The 25000-nt window shown below is 36.5% G+C and overlaps 1 protein-coding gene across 2 annotated transcripts in view; it reads right to left on the reverse strand.

Annotated features, from left to right (window-relative positions):
* Positions 1-1650: 1650 nt before the first annotated feature.
* LOC145297574 (uncharacterized) overlaps positions 1651-25000 on the reverse strand; it is a 123512-nt gene continuing 100162 nt past the window's right edge. For both annotated transcript variants that reach the window (XM_080143589.1, XM_080143590.1), the window contains exon 2: positions 1651-3718. In XM_080143589.1, coding sequence (XP_079999715.1) covers positions 1698-3718 — 2021 coding nt within the window. In that variant the 3' untranslated portion in view covers positions 1651-1697. The remainder of the gene's footprint in view (positions 3719-25000) is intronic.

Here is a 25000-nt window from a genome sequence, read left to right on the forward strand (position 1 = left end):
AGTCAACGACGGGTACTTTTGCTAGTATATATATATATATATATATATATATATATATATATATATATATATATATATTGAGAAAATATCTATATATTATATATAAAGAGAAAATATCTAACAGTATATGTGTGAAAACTTTATTCATTCCATGCGATGTTTCGATTTTTACATACCTTCTAAAATGCAAAAGCTAAAAGAACAACAATAGATGTCCTCATATACAGAAAATGAATAAGGAAAAACACTCTGCCCCTCACGTCAATAATAAACTAAGACCGATAAGAAGTAAGAATTGTGCGTATACGTAATATGTGACAGAGAGAGAGAGAGAGAGAGAGAGAGAGAGAGAGAGAGAGAGAGAGAGGTCAAAAGGTATATGATTTAATAACTAACGTTTTGTTCGAGTGCATTCATTCCATTAACGGTTTATATACGAAAACAACAGAAAGAGAACAGAAAAATGTACACACTGCCCAATCGTCCCCACCCACCGATTTTTTTTTTCTTCTGACTGATTCAAATAATTGAGGCTATTGAGGGTTTTTAGTTTTTTCCCACTGCAAGGACATAGACACCAGGGTCGGAAAGTGGGAGTGAGAAGTCAGCGCCTCCGAGGAAGGGCACTCTGATCTACAAAAACTGTCTGGGCAGCCCCGTTGCCATTCCCCGGTAAGGTCGTCTTAGACGATTAGCAATAAACTAACCCCTTCTCAAAAGGAGAAGGCAAAGCCTTGGCGGTGGACCTCCTAGAACTACACAGAACTAAACTTCCACCACAAAATTACAGGAATGCTCTAATCTCTGGTGATTTTGGAGGTCGAAAATAAAAATTCCTAGCCAAAGGGTGTATTTGAACCCATAGTGGAAATTGTTTTGTTGTCTTTTCTTCTGTTTTTTTTCTTTTCTTTTCTCTTTCTTTCTCCTGGGAATTGTCTTTCCTTATTCATTCGTGGCATTTTTTTCCGGATGTGAAAAGCAGTCTTTTTTTTATCCTTAATATATCAAAATTTGTTTCTATCCATTTGTGTGTGTGTGTGTGTGTGTGTGTGTGTGTGTGTGTGTGTGTGTGTGTGTGCTTGTACGCGTCGAATGATATTATTGTTTTGCCAGTGATTTGTATTAAAAGATGGGTACTTATTCAGAGAAGGTACCGCGATATCTTTTTATATTTTCAAGTAAAATTCAAGTTTTGCGGTATCTTTTGTTTATTAAATTGTTAGGTTAAAGTAAAGAATAGTAACAAGACATTCTCCCCTCCCTATGTTAAGAATAGGCTTCTAAATAATAACGTTATTATTTGAGCACGGTACCTTCTCTGCATAAGTACCCAAAAAAAATTTATTTGTCTGATGAAGAAGAAACTGAAAATGGTTCAGTTTTAAACTTGTTTTTCTTTTAAGAAATTTTTTTTGTTTATTTAAAAAAAAAATCAGATTTTAAGTTCACATTCTATGAGTTTTCCTCGATTTTCAGTTCAAATGGCTAGAGATTTCATCGATGCATCTACAATGGAAGAGTTATGTTCCAACACAGAAAATCTACATTATCGTTAGTACTTTTTGAGAGAAAACATTACATTCAATAGAATTCAGAGTTTTTTTTTCTTTGCTCGCTTTAATTTCTCCTTTCTTTTTGCTTTTAATGTAGATATTTCTCAAAAAAAAAAAAAAAAAAAAAAAAAACTTTCTTTTAAGCTAGATATCCCTCTCCGAATATAATCCAAACTGTAGATTTCCATCTTTCGTAGCATAAGCAATCATTAATTTTGGAAAGTATTTCCCATTTTGATAATACCCTGTAATTAAATATTCCAGTTTATTCATGTCGATATTGGATTTGAAAGCTCCATCCTTTGAGCTATCCTTCCTGAAGATGGCTGAAAATCTTGGTTTCTTATATCTGCTCGAAGAATCCAAATACGTCATGACTCTTCCAGCTTTGGCATTCGTTGCTGCATTCAGGTGTAAATCCTTCAGAGAAATATCCATATATTCTTTATAGTCTTTTATGGGTTTCTTCTCCAAAATGAAACAGACCTGAGGTTCTTGGTTGATATGGACAAAACTCTGAACTCGGGGGATAAAACCTTTCTCCTGATATACGTGCGTGAAGAGTTTGTAACACTGGGAGTATTGTCGGATTCCGTACTTTATATCAACTGGTTCTTCCATTTCTTTGTTGAACATGGCGGCGTAACGGTGTCTGTCCATGAAGGATAAACTAATATAGCTTTGCAAAAGAGATAAGTACGTTTGCTTCTTGAAGTACAACTTTTTATGGTTGAGTAGGCTTTCTTCATCTAAGCCGTGATGAAAGTAGAAGTCGTCATGATTTTGACCCGGATTAAACCGAGCAATCACTGTAAAGTATGTCTTGCGACCATGCTCATAGGCGCTAATCCAATTCGGTTTAAAATCTTGCTCTCTAACGGCGCTTATGTATGCAGAGATGTGATCTTCGTGCAATTTAAATTTTACAATATGTTCGTTCCTTCCCGCTTCGCCAACTCTGACATCCGCGAGGTCATGACTAAAATAATCTGGACTCTGCTGTGGCCAGTTCTTTACAAAGTCAAAAAATAACCGTGCACTTAAAGATTTAGTCTTTTGTCCGACAAAAAGTACTACAATAGAATCAGCCGAAGAATCGTTTGACTTTAGCTTGCCATTAACAGGTGGCACTAAACCTTTATGGTAAAAGAGCAAATCATCAACAATTATATCATTTTTTTGCCAGACGCTCCCATCTTTACTGACCGTGAAACCAGCACCCATCCACGTCTCAACGTCATCTTTCAATAGGGAAGGTTTCTCCATAAGGATCCTCATGGAAGATTCATCCAGTAAATGGTGGTCTCCGGAATGATCCAAACATCGCATAAATCGCATTATATCGTAAACATTTGAGTACCATCCAAAAGTTGGCGCCAATACTTCAGCTTCCATATGCAATGACTGCGTGGGAGGAAACTCTTCGAAAGCATCACGTTTTACCATTTCCTTCTTTGTCTTTTTGTTGTGACCTTTATGCTGCTTTTTCATTCTTGTGTTCCACATTCCACACGGTTCTAGGATGTTCTGCCTGATGTAATTCTCAAAATCGTAGTCTTGTTTTTTCTCTATAATCTGAGCCAAGATGACATAGCCAAGACTGGAATGGATTGACTGGGTACCTGGCGTATACTGCAGCGGTAATGACATCACATATTGGAGGATATCCTTCGGCTGAGCTTTCCGTTTCAGTTTCATGATAGCACTAATATTTGGCACTCTATAACCTCTAGAAAGGTAAGCTTCGTTAAGAAGTGGGTCAAACATGGGAGCCACATTTGGGTTCCATCCTGCAGAATGACGGAGAAGGTCATCGACTGTGATCTCATACAAGCGACTGTCTGTGCGGAAAGTACTCCATGGTTGGAGATGATTAAGAATTCCGTACGGACCAAACACCTTGTGTGTCAAATTTAGTTTCTTATCTTCTACGAGTTTCAAGATTGCTGCAGCAGTTAATGCTTTAGAAATATTTGATGACGGGAATAACATCTCTGGAGTGATCTTGTATCCGTCCTTTGTTGTTCCATAACCCTGTGCATACAATAGTTTGCCTCTCCGCATAACACCTACAACAGCTCCTAGGTATTGAGATCCATGCAGGAAGGTATGGAAGACCTTGTCAAATTCTTCATTTCTTAAGGGGGCCTCAACGCTTTGAACACCTGTAAAATAAAAAATAAATTGGTTAATCTTTATCGTTAAAATTTAGTGATTATGTAGCGATAATGTTTACAATTCGGCGTCCAAAATGCAAAACGCTTAAAAAGGTTCGTGCGCATGTATCACTGCGCTTACATTCGTCGGAATTAATAATAAAATAAAAATATTCTAAGCATTTCTCTGAATTTATTAAAATTTGCCGTTTTGATCCATCCTAGGGACATAAAAACAAATTTTTCCCTTACAAAAACTTTGAACTAAAATCCATTAGAGTTAATATCTACGTTGTCTTAACTTCCCTCGCCTTTCTGTTGGGCGATGGGAAAGCTAAACTATATGTTTTTCAACTCCCACACAGACTCTGAAACAAACGCACGCACTTACATACAACTCATTAAATCTTTCACATTATCGTCCGCTGATCAAAAACAAATGTATAAACGTATTCGTTTAATGCATCTAACATTTCTCGCTGAACATTCCACAAGTACCAAAACAAATGAACATGGACTCTTATTAATCAAGTTTTAATCAAATGCAATTTGTGTAATTAAGTTGGGAAGTTTGATTAAGAGTTTTCTGACCTGTAGATAATTCACGGCCCTTAAATTCTTCCATATTTACGCTAATGAATCTCCTTTGCTCTGCAATGACTCTAAAAATATTAACAAACATTTTATGTTTTCCTATTTATGTAAACTTCCATTTTAAAATTTAGGGATGTGTTTCACATCGGTTTGGGGGTTTTACTTTAGGGTATTCTGTAATGAGAGAAGTATTTTTAGGATGAGCCAGATTCAGAGAAATATATTAAGTGAAAAAGGATTTATAATCAATTGTGAGAATGCGAGTGACATGTTATACGATAAACGAAACAAAATAATGTTCAAAAGTCATACATTCACAAAAGAGATATTTTATATATGTTTAAAATGGAAGTTTACAGCAATAGGAAAACAGAATGTACGTGAATATTTTTAGAGTTCTTGTAAAAACAGGAGGGGTGGGGGTGAGTTCATTAACTGAGACATTGACGAAGTTTGAATCGATCAATTAAGAGCCGTGAGTTTCAGGGGTCAGGAAAATCGTTTTCAAAACTTCTCTGCTCATTTATATGAATTATAATTCATTGAAAGTTTTTTTTTTTTATATATAATAGTAAATGTTAATTTATTTTTGTATTAGAAAATAATTTTAGCGATTTCAATAGATGAGTTGTTTAAGTGAGTAGACGTCATTTTTTTTTACAAGGTGGTCACCACTTATCAAGGCCCGGAAGCCACTCAGGGATAAGGGTTATTGTAAGTACAGTACGTTAATGTGGAGATTTAATAAAGTGTCTACTTAAGGGGGCGGTTCATCAGGAATTTGTTTACGTTGGACTTGAAGAAATCCAGGTTGTAGTCAGGTGGGAAGCAGGCAGACGGAACAGAGTTCCACAGGCGTGCAGTTCTAAGAAAGAAGCTTTGTTCATGGAATCTACGTTTTGATTTAGGCATAGATAAAGAGTGAGGAAAGTTTTTGACAGTGGATTCAGCTAGACGGGTGCTTTCCGTAAAAGATTGGCGAGGGGGGACCAGAGATTTGAGTTCAGACGAGCACCTGCCATGGAAATAACAATAAAACAAAGATAGGCTTGCAACGTCTCTTCTGTGGGAGAGAGGTTGCAGGGAAGAGAAAAGGGCATCCCCCACTAAGCCACGAAGTCTATTTTGTACTCTGTCAAGGCAGGATAGGCTGTTTTTAGCAGCCCCTGCCCAGATATGGCAGCAGCATTCCATCCTTGGACGTACTTGGCTTTTATATAGAGAGAATTGCATCAGTAGTGAGGTATCTTCTGGAGCGGTAGAAGGATCTCACCATCTTTCCAGCGACCTTGGCAACAGACTTGATGTATATGTTCCATTTCAGATCAGGAGTGAAGGTCAAGCCCAGAAGCTTGTCAAAACATGGGGCTTCTCCTAGACGAGAGCCATCCATTTCAATTGTTGTCAGATGGGGATCAGAGTGTTGATGATGTGAAGATAGAAGTTTGGTTTAAGGGATTCATTGTGTGTGCCTGCGTATTTGCTAATGTTTGTATGTGTGTGAATGAAGAGATGTGGAGGAGATTAGCGCCCAAAGAGAGGGGTGCCCAGCGACATCGATCCATAGACTCGGGTCAACTGGGCTCCACTGGTTTTATTGAAGAAAAATTTGGTTTTATAAAGGATTTCGGTGGCTTCAATGAAGACCATTTCAAATGAAAACAGAAAGTTTTCTGATTGGCTCAAAATATAATTATTTGTTTTTATTCAGGATAGTGTATGCGCAGACGACATGCGCACAAACAAATTTACGCATTTTATGAATTTATGATTTTGAGCTCATTATTTTGTTTTTGTTTATCGTATAACATATCTCCCCCCCCCCACACACACACAAAAATACATTTTAGTATAAACATAAAAATAATTTTCATTAAAAATGTTTCTGGAAAGCTGTCTCTCCTCTCCAAATTCTCCCAAGTTAAAACCCAAACATATTTATCGTCTGTCTGTGTATCTAAGTTTCTCACCTCTACGTAACTTACACACTATTATAATTTTTACTACTAATTAAATATTTATTGAAATAAAAAAAAAATGGAATAGTATAAAGCATAAAAATAACTTTTAAAAAATCCTATTAAAAAACTTTAATTACAAAATGAAATCCACTATAATACATTTTGGCTTCTTCATAAACAAGTCAGCCATTTTAATCAGAGAAACATGTGACTATGTGTAGTAAATTCTTGATATCAACGCACAACGTCTCCCCTCACCTTTCTCCCGACCCCCACGTGTCATAATATTTTGATTTGGAAAAGTTAAAACTTTCAGATATAAAAAAAAAAGATAAAGAAAATATTCAAATGACTGCTTTCTTTACTACATTGTTTTGATACATATATTATTTTTATTTATTTTTTTACTTTTTTTTTCAGTGAAGTGGTTAGACTTGAAAACAGAATAGGCAGGAATATTAAAAATAAAAGCATAATCCACCAAAAACGGAATAGAAGACAAGAAATGGATTAGCTAGGAATAAAGTGTAGCATCTGTTCTGATGCTACACTTAGTCTATTCTTTCCTTGGTCAATGAAGGAGTTTTTTTAGATTGAGACAATTTTTATTTTTGTTCCGATTCAGAGTGCGCCTTTTTGGGGAGTTGGATTTTCCCCCACATTAAAAACCGACTTTGTGTCGAAATTTGCCCTCGTGGGGAGGCAAGTAAATAGGAGCATCATTTTGTATATTTTTGATGTTTAGTTTTGTTGACCTTCAAAAAAAAAAGAAACAGATACAATACATGGCTCCTAACCCAAAGGCCATCATTCACCTCTTCAAAGTCATTTTATACTGCAATCCACAACTAATATTTGATGCTTAATCCTTTGGAGTTATTACTCAATCATTAGCAAGATGTCATTCCAAGTTATAAGATTTCCTTCCTAAATAATAGATAATGTATGACTAGTAGTGTGATGTTGTACACGTTTACACACAGAACCCACACGTCGTAGCAGTCTACACCGCAAAGAAGACAAAGAATTCTCACTTTTTCGTGCAACAACGACATTTATTTCCTCACTCTCCCACCACGCATGACTTCTTGTTACAGTGTGACGTCACCCACGTGTCTAATGCAATCGTCCCTCTAACATGCTCTCTCTCTCTCTCTCTCTCTCTCTCTCTCTCTCTCTCTCTCTCTCTCTTTCTCTCTCTCCTTTTTAAAGTCTTTTTCCTTACAGTGTTCGTATGCATTTATATACGCACATCTGTACTCTGTTACAGTAGAACCTTGTCTTAAGCAAACAACAACAGCAGCAGGGGTTATCTGGTCTGCACAAAATCCTCCGTGTTGGTTGCAGCTATTCATTAACTTGCAGGATGCCAGGTTTTACCCCCAACACCAAAATCAGAAAGCTTTGCGGTCGCGTATAAATTCTGGTTAGGTTTAGCTTAGAACACAGAAAAAAAAATGGCATAAAAGCACCGTTGCTATTTTTACTCTGTTCATTTGTAGTTTCGTGCCTAACACTTCTTTGCTTGCCACACACAGAAACAGAGACGACCAGAGGACAACAGATCCTGATGTTGACTCCACCTGGATTTTTTACCGAAACCCTGTTAGTTAGATTGCGGCACTAATATCATTTGTTACTAAACTGGTGCACCATAGGAAAACTGAGGGTCCAGATAGCATAGCTTTGACATACATTACCACGTTGCTCTCGCCCCTACAGCAGTGATGAAGGGTTGGACTTTATAGGGGTGTTGTTGCTTCCTATAAAGGCATATTTTCTAACTTCTAGAATGTTAAAAAAAAATCATTATCATTTTCATTCATTTGTACGATGTCTGTCTGTCCTTTATTTAGAATTTTACTGATAATTCAATAATATGCTAATTGGGTGTGGTGGTGGCTAAATAGTTAACGACATGGACTGGGCGTGCCATGTTCGAATCTAGTTTGTTCCACAGAAACTCATTAGCTGACATTTCACTTAGAGATGTTGAAAACCCTAACATGGCCCCTCCCATAAGTATCCAATGTTTTTCTAGAAAGAATTCTAATTAGAAATATATTAGCAAAACAAATGCTAACAATCACTTGGTTCAGACGAAATGAAGGAATGATGACAACAACATCGACAGCAGCAGCAATCAATAACAAGAGAAAAATGATTTCTGTAAAATACTAAATTTTGATTGGTTAAATACTTTATTCTGATTGGTTATCGAAATCAGCCTTCAACTAATTCAGAAAGAGTGGCTTTTAGAGTCGAATGCCTGTTAGGTATTGGCTACATAAGCAAGAATTCAGCACAGTCAGAACAGAAAGGCTCGACTTGCCACACAAACCCTTGCCAATCACAACTATCATCAAAATATTTCTTTATCTCTGTAAACGATCATGTTTCCGAATATTATCAGAGAAATGAATGAGAAACCACAAGACACCACTACTTTCACCACTGCATGCTTTATTTATAGCATTATAAAATCTTAAACTAGTTAAATATTAAAAACGAACTAGTAATACCCAACATGATATTTAGTCCTAGGCAGGCTATGCTATCTTCCCCCAAAGATGGAAGTTTACAAGCAGTCTCCAGCCGCATGTTACATCCGGGTCATGGGAAGACGTATACAGTGTGTAGCATTTCCAAATGGTCCCCCATCTGGTATTGAGCAGGCTTTACGTCACAAATTTGGTGAACTAGCAAGAACTTGTGTGTAAATATTACCCCCTCCTATAAACTTACTTGCATGTGTTAAAATTTACATCTATTCATTCGTACGTAGTCTTTTACAAATATAAGCATTATCTTGTCTACTGAGCTTACACATTTATCTGAAATACTTTCCTGAATAAACTTAGTCCACATTAAAATATTCTTTATCTTTCTCTCTTGTAAAACTTTCACTAGAACCAACAATGCAGGCATTTTTCTCTCTCTTTCCAAATACAAAAGATCCAGTGCTGAGTTTTTTTTCCTTTTTCCAATGCAAACATAATTAGTGTAAAGTGTATATTTTATATATTAGTTTTTACGAATTTATCAACCACGCGTTCCGATCTATGTTTCTCACAGGAAGGAGGTCACTATTTTCTGTGTTGTATTATCGTGGATAACGCATGTGTGTCGGACCACAATACCACGGAACTGTTTCTCATCTGTCTATAAAATGGACATGTTCAAGTCTAATGTAAACACGTTACTGTTGAGCCACCCTTTAAAATAAACAACCACTACCCAACTTCCACCATTATCAATAATCACGGTGTTGTCTCACCAAACAACTACCTGACATTCATTAACTTTTATTCTCGAGTGGCCTTCAGGCCTTGATAAGCGGTGACCACCGCCAAGTAAAAAAAAAAAAAACGAGAGAGAGAGAAAGAGAGAGAAAAGACAATAGTGTAGAAACAGTTAGGTTTACATTAAAAAAAATTTTTTAAGTAACAAAATTATGCAAGGCTGAAAGGATGACTGTAAAAGAACCGAATACAGCATGTAGTTAAAACCAAATAAATTGTTTTGGTCTTTTAAAATGCTTTCCAACGCTATTAATAATGTTTAACCATTAGTTTATATATTTTTTTGATTATCATGACGTAAATCATAAATCTATGACGTCATGCCAAAACTTTCATTATTTTCTAATGGTAAAGCTCCATTTGTAAGAAAGTCCAAATAGGTCAGTTGGTAGAACCTCAAACTGAAGACGTCTCTATTTACTCACTGTTTTTATACGTCATTCTAATACAGCTTCCTATTCCAGTAGCTTCTTTCCAAGAACAGGAGGCGAGTGGACCTCTCTTCCTGCTGATATTTTTTACCCCTACATTTAACCTTGTTCTTTAATCTTGTTTTAACTTTGGACTAAAGCGAATAGGCATATCCTGTCTTTGTGACAATCATATTTCATTCTTGCTTGTTCCATACATCAAGTGGTTTCATGCTTTGCTTGTGTTTATCATTAAACAGTTCTGTCGCTCTCTCACATTTGAGTACGATTTAAAAGCAGTTTTCGCTAAAAATATCTCCCTAAAGTCAGTTTTTCCTAAAAAATCTTCCTCCCAAATTAGAACCCCTAAAAACGGACCTTCAAAAAAAAAAAAAAGAAAGCAAACGTCTAAAACTAGAATGTTTAAATAGAGAAAAAAAAAGTATCTATTGGCAAGCAAGAAAAGAAGAAAGAAAACGCCTCATTATGGAAATAGAGCAAATAATTTCTTTCTGGATTCATTTCAGACAGCAATTGGTAAATTCTATTTAATCCCTTAATGGGGATCTGACAAGTACTACCACTTTACATCAGTGTGAACCTGGAAGAGATGGGAATTAAAGGATGACTCGATGCTCCCATAAAACTCCTGTAATGTAGTCCAAGAACCAACACATTGTTGCTTCAGTTGCAAAGTAGACAAAGAATAGGAAAGAACTTTAACTCTTTTTTATTTTTGTAACAGTGACATTTATTTATTCATTCTCCTGCCACGTATGATTTTTTTTTTACGGCTGTGACATTTCTCACGTGATCATTTTCTCAAATGTGTTCTTGAACGTCATCCACGTCTCGAATCTGCTCTCTTCTTTTTCCTTACTGTGATGCCATTTCTCACACGGCTCAGTATTTGCATATAGCCGTCCACGTTATGTTACACTCTGCGTACATTTTGAATCATATACAGGATGGTTGGCAGTATAAGGAGTGTGTGTAGTTAATATATTGGGAAATAGAATAGGTGGAAGAAAAAATAAATAGGATTAAGATGGATTCATTTGGAGGTGAAGGATTGCTGGGATAAGAGTGAAAAGCTTGCTCAAGTGTTGTACAAAGTGTAGTATCTGTTCTGATACAGCACTTCATCTTTTCCATCTTCGATCAGTGAAGGAAAAATTATTCTAGATTGAGGCAATTTTTATATTTTCTTCCAATCTGGAGTACCTCTTTTGGGGGAGCTATGTTTTCTCTCACATTAAAACCCGAGTTTGTTTCTAACTCTGCCCTCGTGGTGAGGCAAGCAAAAAGGTTTCCTTACAGGTACTATCCTTCATGAGTTAGAGTGGACCCAGAAGTAACATCGTTGCTTGCGCATCTATGTTACCGCCCTATTTTTAAATAGGATTTTCGAGTTAAATTCAATTTGTACGATATCTTTGTTTATTACATTGTTAAGTAAAAGTACAGAATATTTACAAAACACCCTCCTCTCCCCATGTTAAGAATGGCTTTCTAAATGATGAAATTATTTTATCAGCGTTGTAACATAGATGCATAAGTACTGTAACATCAACTATTGGATGGCTTCGCACTCCCACTCCTCTACCAACCTCCCAAATTAGGATCCCATCACCGTATGTACTTTAAGATTGTACCCAGGAGCTTAAACCATGGGAAGATAATAGCTAACTGACAATAACAAGTCTCAGGATATCGGATTAATGGTTTGAAAGAGTCAACTATCCGCACCCCAAATATATATCTCATATTATTCCTATGAAATAATAAAAATAATAAAATAAAAATAAAAACGGATAAATGGAAATAAACAGCAGGATTCTTTACAGATGGTAAACAAATAAACGATTATTATTTGCATGCAGTCTTATAATAATGAAGAAAAAAACTCTAAGTTGGCAGAGTCTATTTTTATTTTCTTAATTACTTTCGCGATGGGTTACAAGTCACTGCAAAAAAATTCGGAAGAAAATGATTAAAATCCGTCCAGTCTCAAAAGACACTGGATACACCTTGAAAAGGTGTCTGTATGGTGAATCACTTGTAAAGCAAGAGTTGCACAATCACCAACCACAGATAAGTAGGTGTTTTACTCACAACATTATGGAAGTATATATATTCGTTTATATGCAAATAAATACACATTTACCTTTATTATAAAGTGGAAGATATGGAACAAGAATTTACCCTTAACCTGTTTCAATAAATAAGAGAAAATTAATGCTCTTCCGGTTAACCCCTATATCTAAAACAAAAAAAAAATACACAAAAACTTTATTACGTACTTACTTGTTAAGGTTTAAGAATACTGCATGAAAAAAAAAAGTGCAAATTCATCCAGTATTTCTATTTTTGATTAATAAAATCACATTTTTTTTCAGTGGTAACTGTCAGCCACCATCGTCGACAGTAATAAGGTCAAGGGACATAACTCAAACTTTAATTCAAGAAATTCTTTTAAAAAATCTATTTTGAAAAATAAAAAAAAACGACATAGAACGGCGATACAAAGCAAAAACATAAGATTTTATTAAATTAAAGATATTTATGCATCTGTGTGCAAATTTATACACCCATAACATAGGGCTTTGTTAACATTTTCTTTACTTGAATTAAAGCTTGAGTTATGTCCCTTGTTGATTGACCTTAAAAAGACCAAAAATGGCCGTTGACAGCTTCCAACAACAAAATTTGATCTTAGTTTTCAAAAACAAAAACATTAGATGTATTTTTATAAATTTTGGCGTACTGTCTTTTTTTTAAGCTAACATGTAAGTACAGAGTAAAGTTTTTGTGCTGTTTTCTTTATTTTCATTTTACGAGTTTTAATACACATACGAATTAATCTGGAGCACTGGGAAATATCACAACATTATTAATGTTCTTACGGAAACAAATATTTGCGGGGGGGGGGCGAAATATAAGCGTTTGTACCGATGACAGATGAAAAAAAAAAAAATGAGAAAATCTCCTAGTCTAAATCAAGTATGGATATGTCAGACGGATAATGCAACTGATTTAATTTTATGGACTAGAGAATAAGAATACCTGTCCCATGACGGGTAAAATTAATTCCCCAAACTAAAATTTTTGAACGTTTTTTTTAATTTCATTTTACTTAAATTGAAATTCTCAGAAATCAAGGGGACCCCCTTCATGGGGCTAACACTTCATCTCTATATGATATACATAGATATTCGAATATTCCAGTAAAGTTCTCCTTTTAACTCTCAAATACCGAGTTCCTATTTATAATGCCTCCCCAAAGTTAGACACCAGGGTCGGTTTTTAATGCAGAGAAAAAGAACAAAAATAAAAATTGTCTCCATCGTGAAGGATTTCTCGCCCACTGACAGAGAACAAGAAATTGAAGGGAGAAGAACATTATTTTCCTCTTCCCCAATCGACCATTTAAATATTTTATATTATATTTTTCTTGTAGTCTCTTGCTCTTACTAAATTTCAGGACAAGAATTTATCTAGTCTGGTGGAGTATCCAGCTTCGTGCTGTTACTTGAGGTAACATCACTTGAAGAAAGTGTACCATTTCTTGTAAAAGCCAGTGTGGGTTAGCCATACTGAGGAAATCTTATTTGAGCTGCAAATACTATATGATTTTGAATATTTAGTAAGTGTTTATTTGCAAGTAAAATTATCCTCATGCCAGGTTGTTCTGACAAACACCTGTACAGAGAGACCTTAAGCACTCGAGTATAGTGTCTGTTAGGCATTCAAGTTCTCTCCATTTTATGCCCCCCTTATGGCTATTAAAATCAAGATATAATACTACTAAACCTTATATATAGAATCCTTATTCCAATTTTGATCCAACCCTATTATATGGCTTTAATTCTTGAAAATATCTAAAAATTTAAAGCTCAAGCTTAAGGAGTCTTAAGAAGAAACTGAAATTCAGGTAATCTTGCTTAATTGGTGTCTAATAACTATTGATTAAATTTAATGCAAATCTGAAATATCTGAATTTTCAAATGGAATTTTCTGTCCATATAATATTTCCTTAAACCCCTTAAAAATGTGGCAAATAAACTGAAAGTTGAAGAAATATTTATAAATTGATACCTAACACCTATTTTTATTTTTTTAAATATCTAAAAAATTGGACGTATTTGAATTTAAACAAAAGTTCCCATCTGCTTTTTGCCCCTGTTGCATAAAAATATAATTAAACTAAATATAGTCCACATTTGGACCCTCCTTACAGCTAGTAATTTTGTCTCAAAATTCATAATGATCAGTTAATTAGTTTAAAAGTGAATCATATGCATAGAAATATATAAACATACTAGCAAACCGTCCGACAATGCCCAGTCGTAAAATATGCATGAATTATATTTTAATTAATTCAGAATTATTTTTTTTATTATAAACAGAAATACCGTAGGCATTAAATGTAATGTGTGTGTGTGTGTGTGTGTGTGTGTGTGTTTGTTTTAAACAGTTCACTTCTTGTAAGTGAAAAAAAAAAAGAAATACTTCAAGATCGAAACCAAAACTTAAAGATAGTGAGTCAAGTACGATAACCATTAACCCAGCTTGCCAAGAGCTTTAAAAAGTGTTTTCAACCTGCATGAAACAGTTGACAGGCAGATAAAAGTCCGATGATCCCCTAAGTACCAATTTTTCAATTTTGACCCCTTAGCAGCTATTTTTTGGGGGGGTGGGGGTGGGGGGGTTGGATGAAAACAAAATAAAGTTTTCCACATGTCTGAATACTCTATATACCAAATTTCAAATCTGTAGATAAAAAATTTGTTGAGTGTATAGGTTGAGAAGTGCCCTCACACACACACACGCACACATTCTTACTTTTATAGATATACTAGACTACCCGTGACCCGTTGGGTCAGTATGTTATATTAGCTATGGAATTCATGTATGAGCGTGACACTTGTGACGTAAAGAAAATAGTTTTTTTTTGACATAACAGAAACATTTCTATGAAAGGAAAAATCACGGATGGATCACTCAAACATGAAAAAAAAAATCCTTCCTATTCGTGTAACGTTACCTATTTTTCCGAATAATCGCTCAAAAATTGAAAATTAAACATGATTTTCCTATGAATCAAACGCTGACGAAAATCATTTAGTAGCAAAAACACACATGAACCTACCGATTAGAAATATAAGAATGAAAAACCCATATTGGAATCCTTCAACCAAGTTATAGAAACTTAAAATCTAAAAAAAATAATTAATAAAACCTGAAGCAAAAAAATAAAACCTAAATAAATAAAATAAAATAAAACTAATATTGAAACAGATTAGTAAATGTGTCAACAAATTCACCGTTCTCACACAAATATTTTGTATCTAGAAATGTAAACAAAAAATAAAAAAAGAAGGAAGGAAGGAAAAGGGAAGGATAATGAGTAGTAGTAGTAGTAGTAGTAGTAGTAGTAGTAGTAGTCTTGCTTTATTACAATTGTTCTTATGTTTGTCAACAGATTAAAGTTGTTTAGTTGTAAGAAAATAGCGACAGTATAGTTGTAATAAAGAATAGTTGCACCGCTCCAGAATGATATCTCACTATTGATGCAATTCTCTATCTATATAAAAGCCAAGTACGTCCAAGGATGGAATACTGCTGCCATATCTTGGCAGGAGCTGCTAAAAACAGCCTATCCTGCCTTGACAAAGTACAAAATAGACTTTGTGGCTTAGTGGGGGATGCCCTTTTCTCTACCCTGCAACCTCTCTCCCACAGAAGAGACATTGCGAGCCTATCGTTGTTTTATCGTTATTTCCATGGCAGGTGCTCGTCTGAACTCCAATTTCTGGTCCCCCTTCGCCAATCTTTTACGAAAAACACCCGTCTAGCTGAATCCACTGTGAAAAATTTCCCCCACTCTTTATCTGTGCCTAAATCAAAACGTGGATTCCATGAACAAAGCTTCTTTCTTAGAACTGCACGCCTGTGGAACTCTGTTCCATCTGCCTGCTTCCCACCTGACTACAACTTGGATGTCTTCAAGTCCAACGTAAACAAATTCCTAATAAACCGCCCCCTTAAGTAAACACTTCATCAAATCTCCACACTAACGTACTGTACTTGCAATAACCCTTTCCCTGAGTAGCTTCCGGGCCTTGATAAGTGGTGACCACCGTGTAAAAAAAAAAAAAAAGAAAAAAAAAACGCCCCCACACTTTCCATGTTAAATAATAATTTTGAAATAATAACCTTAATATTTCAGTGTGCAGGTCAAAATCTGCAAAAGAAGCGATTTGTATTTATTTGTTTACGTCGTTATGGGTTAATGTTTATGCGCGCATGCGCAACCGGATGTCGTAAACCAGAAAGTGGGTTACATCACTCGTTACAAGGTCATTTGAGTTTTATAATTATATAGATAGATAATCCATTTTCAGGGAGTGTCAAAATCTCCCACTATATCAATAAGCATATAAACATATCATCGGGTTTTATATAAATAGATATTATGAAACATTAATGAAACGGGCTAATTTTGTATTTTACAATAAAATTTATTTCTCTTTGAATAATGGACTATTTAAATCATCTTCATCGAAATTAGCTTCCTTATGCAAATGGTCACCAATTCCTGGAAAAATAAGAGATTTTATCTACCTGCTTCACATGGTGACAAAATGCGACACAAGATAGACATATTATCACAGGACTGCTTTCCCACAGACTACAACATTGATGTCTTCAAGTCCAGTATCAACAGATATTTGTTCAGCTGTCTTCATAAGTAATCACATTCTGCCTGTTCCTTTCATCATTTTCAATGCTGACTAAGAACAAGGTGTAGTATTCTGTCCTTGATCAGTGAAGGAGGGAACAATCTAGACTGGGACAATTTTTACGTTTGTTCCAATTCAGAGCTTCCTTTTTTGGGGGAGCTGGATTTTCACCAAATTAAATTAAAAAAAACAACAACATTGTGTCTAAATAGATAATCTCATTAACCGTTATTCTCGAGTGGCTTTTAGCCTTTCATAAGTGATGCCTCGTTAGTATTTAAAAAGAAAAAGGATATGTGGTAACTCATTTATATAAAACTAACCTGGCTGCCCGGCGTTGCCCGGGTGTTTAAAGATGTGTGTTGAAAAAAAAAAAAAAAAGTGGTAGTCGGCAGGCAGGCTTGAACCCGTACCACGAAGGAGCAAAAGAACGCGAAAAACAAACGTGACGTCATTGCTGTTGCGCCCATCGCCAAACCAGAAGTAACAAATACTTAAATTAAGGCTAGTCAATCGAAAAAGGGGGATTACTTTTGAAAATATCGGTGAAAAAAAGCGACCTCTCCTGTGAGGGTGAAGGAATTAATGTTTTTAGCCAATTTGTCAATATTTGTCGTCCAAAGGGTCAAGCTTCAAAACGATGCTGATCTCTGTCGAAAGTTTTAGACATACATACATACATTTAAACAGACAGGTGAGATTTATATTATAGATCAGAAGGCCAGTTTAATAGTGTGAATCTGTAAGCGATAATGATAACTCACTTCCGGGTAGATGGCTAAACATATTGTCCTTTTTTTATTACTTTTGTTTAGAGAAAGGTCAAAGTTTGACGTATATTTTGAGGGGGGAGAGCAATAATAATAAACTCTTATATACTTGGCCATTTAAAAAGCAACAAAAAACGGAAAATGGTAAAAAAAAACATTAATTACCTTTTTATTGTGTCAAACAGTTGCCACAAGATACCTCTCTCTTTCTCTCTCTCTCTCTCTCTCTCATGGAAATTGCTCCAGACAAGGTGTGAAGCTACTTGATGTAAGAAGCAAACAAGAGCAAAATCTGTTCTTCACTAGACAGGAAACGCCTATTGATGTTAGTCTTCAAAAGGCCAAGATTATAGGAAGGAGGAAAACAATCAGCAAGAAGAGGGTCCCACACACCTGCGGTTCTTGGAAAGAAGCTACTGGAATAGAAACCTGTATTATAATGAGGTAGCAAGACAGTGAATTAACGGAGACCACCAGAATAATGAGTCAAACGAGCTGGAACAAAGGGAGAACACCATAATAGTATTTATAGAAAAGTCTGGGACAAGCAACACCACGTCTATGAGAAAGCAGTTGCAGTGAAGAAGAAACGGTGGAGCCAATCAAATTACAGATACGTTTCTGCAATTTATCAAGAACCTTCAAATGGTAAAGAATAACAAGGCCAGTTTAATAATAGTGGGAATTAACTCACTTCCGGGCAAACTGCTTACTCATTAGTATGTAATAACTAGGGCTGTGACAACACCATATTCATTTTATTGTTTTGATTTTCGGGTATATATTCGACACAGACACAGCCAACCGAGAACCACATCACTCTACATGAAACCATATAAGATATCAATGGATATATACCTGAGAATCAAAACAAGGAAAAGAATATGCTGTTATCATAGCCTTAGTGATGAAAGGTAGTAAAGGTTACATCAGAACAAAACGGGGTTGAATATTCTTTTGTTTTGACTCTCGAGTATATATCTGACACAGACACAATTAATCAACCAAAAACCACATCACTCTACATAAAAACATATAAGGTATCAATGGATATATAACTGAGAATCAAAACAAGGAAAAGAATATGCTGTTGTCATAGCCTTATTAATAACAAGGTCAGTTTAATAATAGTGAGAATTAACTCACTTCCGAACAAACGGGTTACTCATTAGTATCTGGCATCAATTGGGATGGATGGCTCTCGTCTGGGAGAGGCCTCGTATTTTGACAAGCTTCTGGGTTTGACCTTTACTCCTGATCTGAAATGGAACATGTACATCAAGTCTGTTGCCAAGGTCGCTGGAAAGATGGTGGGATCCTTCTACCGTTCCAGAAGATATCTCACTACTGATGCAATTCTCTATCTATATAAAAGCCAAGTACGTCCAAGGATGGAATACTGCTGCCATATCTGGGCAGGAGCTGCTAAAAACAGCCTATCCTGCCTTGACAGAGTACAAAATAGACTTCGTGGCTTAGTGGGAGATGCCCTTTTCTCTACCCTGCAATCTCTCTCCCACAGAAGAGACGTTGCGAGCCTATCGTTGTTTTATCGTTATTTCCATGGCAAGTGCTCGTCTGAACTCTAATCTCTGGTCCCCCCTCGCCAATCTTTCATGAAAAACACCCGTCTAGCTGAATCCACTGTGAAAAATTTCTCCACTCTTTATCTGTGCCTAAATCAAAACATGGATTCCATGAACTAAGCTTCTTTCTTAGAACTGCACGCCTGTAGAACTCTACGACAACCCGACAAGCAGCTAAATCCCACCCCTTTCACAGTAGAGATCCATAGATGCAAGAGAGCCTTCTACTCCAGTAGTTTCTTCCCCAGAACAGCTAGACTTTGGAATTCCCTTCTGGGTGCCTGCTTCCCCGACTGCATTAACATGCAGAAGTTCAAGTGCAACGTGAACCGACATCTTGCTGCCCAACTTCCTACACAGTACCCTTGATGCTTATGTCCCCGATAGTAGCCCCCTACAACAAAGTGGCAATGTGCCTTGTTTGGGGTGAAAATGTAATAAAAAAATAAATAAGTAAAAATAAAAGTAGCATTTGCGGTGAGGCGAGTAAATAGGAACAATTTCTTTAACCCTTTATATAAGTGATGCCCATTAGTATTTAAAAAAAAAAAGCAGACACATAAGGTGACTTATTACTATAAGATAGTGCGAATTTCTGTAAGCGATAATGATAGCTAATTTCCGGAAAGATGGATAAGCATAATGTTTTTTTGTTTTTGTTTTTTCTCTTTTTACATTTTTTTTTTTTGTTTTTGAGAAAGGTCAAACTTTCACATACATTTTAAGGGGTTTTAAGAGGAAGCAGTAATAATGAACTCATATACTCGACTATTTAAAAAAAATGTGAAGTAGTAAAAAAAAAAGAGAAATCATCTTTTTAAACATGTCAATAAGTTAACACAGGACACCTCTCTTAATTAACACATTATTTTATTTACATCCTCTCTTGGTCAGACGTGGATTTGGTGATAGTGTTTCTATGGAACAAACTGGATTCAAACTTGGCACATCGAAGTTTTCAATCTGTGCCGATAACCACTTTGCGACCGTCACTCTCAATGTTTTCCTTTTAGCTACAGCCTTGATCTTTTCAAGACTAAGTTCAATAGACATCTTCCGTCTATGCAATAATCAGCTTTCATTCTTGTTAGCTTTTTGCATCAAGTGACTTCATGCCTTGTCTCGAGCGATTTCCATAAAAAAAGCACTATTGCATTACCAACAAAATTTATATAAATAAAACAGTAGATTTATGTGTGTGTGTCTGTCTGTCCGTCTGTAAATATTTAAACACTAAATTCTTAAACTACTGAAATATTGAAACTATCAGAAATATTGGAATTATCAGAAATATTGGAATTATCAGAAATATTGGAATTATTAGAAATATTGGAATTATCAGAAATATTGGAACTATCAGAAATATTGGAACTATCAGAAATATTGGAATTATCAGAAATATTGGAATTATCAGAAAATAGTAAACATACACTAAGGATGAATAAAATCTTTGTTTGGATGAATAACGCCTACACATATCGGCAAGTTGAAATGCAAAATGTTCATTTCAATTTGCCAACATATTTTTATTAGTTTGTGCATGCGTAAAACTGCTCACATCTAAAAGTGGTTTAATTTTAAAACTTTCTTATCTGTTTCTCATGTCAGCTCAAATGTTAGGGAGCATGACTGTAGCACTAAATGTCTTGGTTTCAATTCTAGCTGATGGCACCTGAAGCTTTTAAGCTTTTGAAACCACTACTATATATTAGGTACAATATAATATTCAATAAAGAATTGGCTCTGTAATAATAAATACGAAACCTGCATGAATTAAAATATATTTAAGTGAATTTTATGACTGGCAAGGTTACCCCCCCCCCCACACACACACTTCGCTAGTTCTAAATAAGGAGAGACAGACATAATACAAATAGATGAATATGATAATGATTTTTTAACATTATAAAAGTTGAAAATATGTCCTGATAAGAAGCAGCAGCATCCACACAAAATCCAACTTCTTGTCGATCGTAACATCGAAAAAATTGTTGAGTGGGTTCTAGTTATTATATTTCCAACGGTTTTTAGTGCTGCATGTAAGAGGACAAAGTTCCTGGTTCATCCTTGGCAATGCCGAATATTTCTGTTAGTTAAATATAAAAGCAGACTGGCTATAAAGAACAACAGAAGCCATTACGTAAAAATAGGAATTATACCTAAAATATGTTTTACACGTAACACTTTCCCATAATCATGGGAGAAACAGTCCTGTGCCTATAGTTGCTTTCTTAAAAGAGCTAAAGGCCCTTTTATCACATATTGCACTGTGAAATTCATCTGTTTATAAGCATTATTTTAAGACAGCACACACACACACACACACACACACACACACACACACACACACACACACACATATGGTGATTGTCACTTTAGACCATCTTTCCCTTGCTTTATTGTTGATTACTCATTCATTTTCATGTATTTTTGACATTTTTTTTTTAAATTATATACACATATATACACTTATACACACATACATATATACATGTGGAGATGTGATCAAGATGCATCAATTCCTATTTTCTGTGGGAACGAAGGTGACTCTTCAGACCATCCCTGCTCCTACACAGTATGTTGCAAAGGTCACACTTAAGCTGAGATTGAGGGATGCCAACTGGTGCTGCTCTACTGTGGACGCTCATATGACGCTTCAGGCCTCCACTCGATTTACAGACCACAGAGCAAACAGAACGTCTGTGCCCTGCAATGTTTTCCCCATCAAAGAAAGATTGATCTCCATGTGAACGCTTGTGGCTAGCCAGGCCAGCTCCGGATAAAGTCATTTTACCGCATAAATCACAGGTGTGGTTCTGCATGAAATCCTCCGACAGACCTGATATATCTGACAGATTCTTCTTCCAGATATCACGCTTCATTTTTGCATGCTCATATTTTTTTTTCTCAAAACTATCACAGCCATGATAGACCAAGGAGCGCCACTTTTTACGATCATTGGAAGCACTTTCCCAACTGAACACGTCAATACCAAGAGCTTTAAGATTATCTTTGATGTTATCCTTAAAGCGTTTCCTCGGTTTATGTTGTGGACGCTTTCCTTGTGTAATTTCATCATAGAACAGGCGCTTTGGCAATCTATCGTCGTCCGTCCTTGTCAGATGTCCAGCCCACCTCATCTGGTTGTGTATGATCAACTTCTCGATACAAGGTATGTCAGCTAGCATGAGAACATCCATATCAGGTATAAAAGTGCTCCACCTGATGCCCAGAATGTGTTTCAGGAATTTCTGGTGCACTCTCTCCATGACTTTTATGTGTCTACCATAAGTTGTCCAGGCCTCAGAAGCGTAAAGAAGGGATGGTAAAATACAAGATTGATAGACACTGATCTTTGTATGAATAGTTATACCCCTGTCAGACCATACTCGCTTCTCTAAGCCACCAAAAGCCTTAGTGGCACACTGTATCCTATAGTTGACCTAAGCATCCAGCGTTCCATCTTTGGCGAGAGTACTACCCAAATACACAAATGTGTCTCTGGTTGTTGACAAAAATATTTGGTTCCACATACAAACTACCGGGTGGAGGTGTGAACATGACTTTAGTCTTCTTAAGACTAATAGTAAACCCAAAAGACGTACACACCCCCGAAAAGAGATCCATGATACCCTGCATATCTCTCTCACCATGGGCCATGAAATCGGCGTCATCCGCATAAAGCAATTTATGAATCAGGTGCTGAAAGGTCCTTGTAGAAGCATGAAAACGACGAAGATCAAAGACTCTAACTGTGGTTCTGAAATGCAAATAAACACCTAGAGAACATTCCCTAAAAGCATACGATAACATAGTTGCAAAATAAATTGAAAAAAGTGTAGGTGCTAAGATATCACCTTGTGTCACACCATTTTCAACCGAGATGGGTTCCAATAGGCATCCGTTGAAGTTCAGGCAAGCCTTCATATTAGTGTGGAGCTCCCTGAGTAATCGTAGAAATTGAGGTGGGCATCCCAACTTCCCCAGAATTATCCATAGGTCACTTCTGTTCACCGTATCAAAAGCCTTAGTCAAATCAACAAAAACCTGATAAAGCGGAACACAGTGTTCAGTACATTTCTCCTGCAACTGCCGAGCAGAGAAGATCATGTCCATGGTTCCTCTACCCGGACGAAAGCCACTTTGACTTTCTAGAATGATGGATGGAAAAATATACTTTAACAATCTATTGAGTAGAACTCTGGAAAATACTTTGCCAACTGCTTCCAACAAACTTATCCCACGATAACTTCCACAGTCGGTCCTGAGCCCCTTTCCCTTGTACAGTGATATAAGAATTGCATCAACCCAATCCTGATGGACGGGAACACCCTTCCAGACATCAGTGATAAGATGAAGAATTTCATGAACAAGTCTATCACCCCCATGTAAGAGGACTTCCACAGGAATACCATCAAGCCCTGGAGCCCTCCCAACGTTCACTTCCTTGATTGCATCTCTAATTTCATTCTCAAATGGGAACACAGACATTTCATGGATAAGCTTCTGTTGTGATAAAAATTCATTGATGACGTCCTCATCAACATTAGAGGGGTTGTCAAAGAGATCAGAATAATGCTCGGTCCAACGATGGAGAATCTTGTTAGGATCCTTTATCAGGGCAATTCCATCACTTGAGAGTAGGGGAGATGTAGATAGTGTTTGAGGACCAAAAGCTTTTTTAAGCAAATTGTACATGCGTTTGAGGTCTTTACAATCAAAAGCCATCTGGAATTGGTTGGCGAGTTTAGCCCACCACTGATTCTTCATTTGGCGGAGTTGCTTTTGGAGAATACCCTTGTTTGCTTTAAGTGACTGTTGGAGGGACTCTCGACCTCCATGAGAGGCAGACAACATCTTATGGTGCAACTCATTTTTAGCACTTAAGAGTTGAGTAATTTCAGAATCATTATCATCAAACCAATCCTGATGTTTAGATTTGCAGAAGCCAAGAACATCTACACTTATTTCATAGATTGTATTTTTAAAATGTGCCCACGACCCATCAAAATCAGCAGAATTAACTACGGATCGAAGCTTTTCATGTACACTTGGATCATCCAGCTTGGACACATCAACCCGCCTGGGAATCCCAACACCACCCAACCTACACTTCCTCCTTATACAGATTTTCAACTTCCCGCATACCAAAAAGTGATCTGTGCCGCATTCAGCTCCACGCATAACATGCACACTACAGACGTCCCGCAAATCTGCCTTCCTGGAAATAATGTAAGCGATCAAGCGACCCTGTTTTGAACGAGGATGGGTCCAGGTAAACCTATGGACCTCTTTGTGGCTGAAGAAAGTGTTACAGATCAAGGTCAAACTGAGTGCATAGATGGAGAAGATGCAGACCATTTCTGTTGACCCTGCCTACACCAAACCGGCCGAGTGAGTCCCAGGTGTGATGATCCTTGCCAACCCTTGCATTTAGATCACCCATGAGTAAGATCTTCTCAGATAAAGGAACAGAGGAAATGGTACGGCTGAGATCTCGATAAAACGCCGTGATGGTGTCTTCATCAAAACCCATGGTAGGGGCATACACAGATAAAATCGTCATATTCCACCTTCTCGTCTCAGCCTCGATGGTTTTCCTTTCCAAAAAAAGGTGTATCCCAAGCCCACTTCCACCAATTGATCCTCACCACTCAATCGTGTTTCAGACAATGCCGCAATGTCTATGCTGTACCTAGCGAGCTCTCTTGCAACAATAGTTGTCCTACGCTCAGGTCTTTCACTATCCAGGACATCTAGCAAGGTTCTCAGATTCCATGTAGCAACAGTTAGGTTGTTCCTCTCCTGATAAAATTTTGATTTTCCTTGTTTATTATTTTTCTTCAACTTTATCTTGTTTCTACTGCAAATGTAGAGCAGCTGCCGACCGCAGGAAGCCGAGGAACTAATAAAAGGGAAGAC

The sequence above is a fragment of the Euprymna scolopes genome, chromosome 18, assembly GCF_053919585.1.
Source record: "Euprymna scolopes isolate OS-2025 chromosome 18, ASM5391958v1, whole genome shotgun sequence".
Classification (NCBI taxonomy): domain Eukaryota; kingdom Metazoa; phylum Mollusca; class Cephalopoda; order Sepiida; family Sepiolidae; genus Euprymna; species Euprymna scolopes.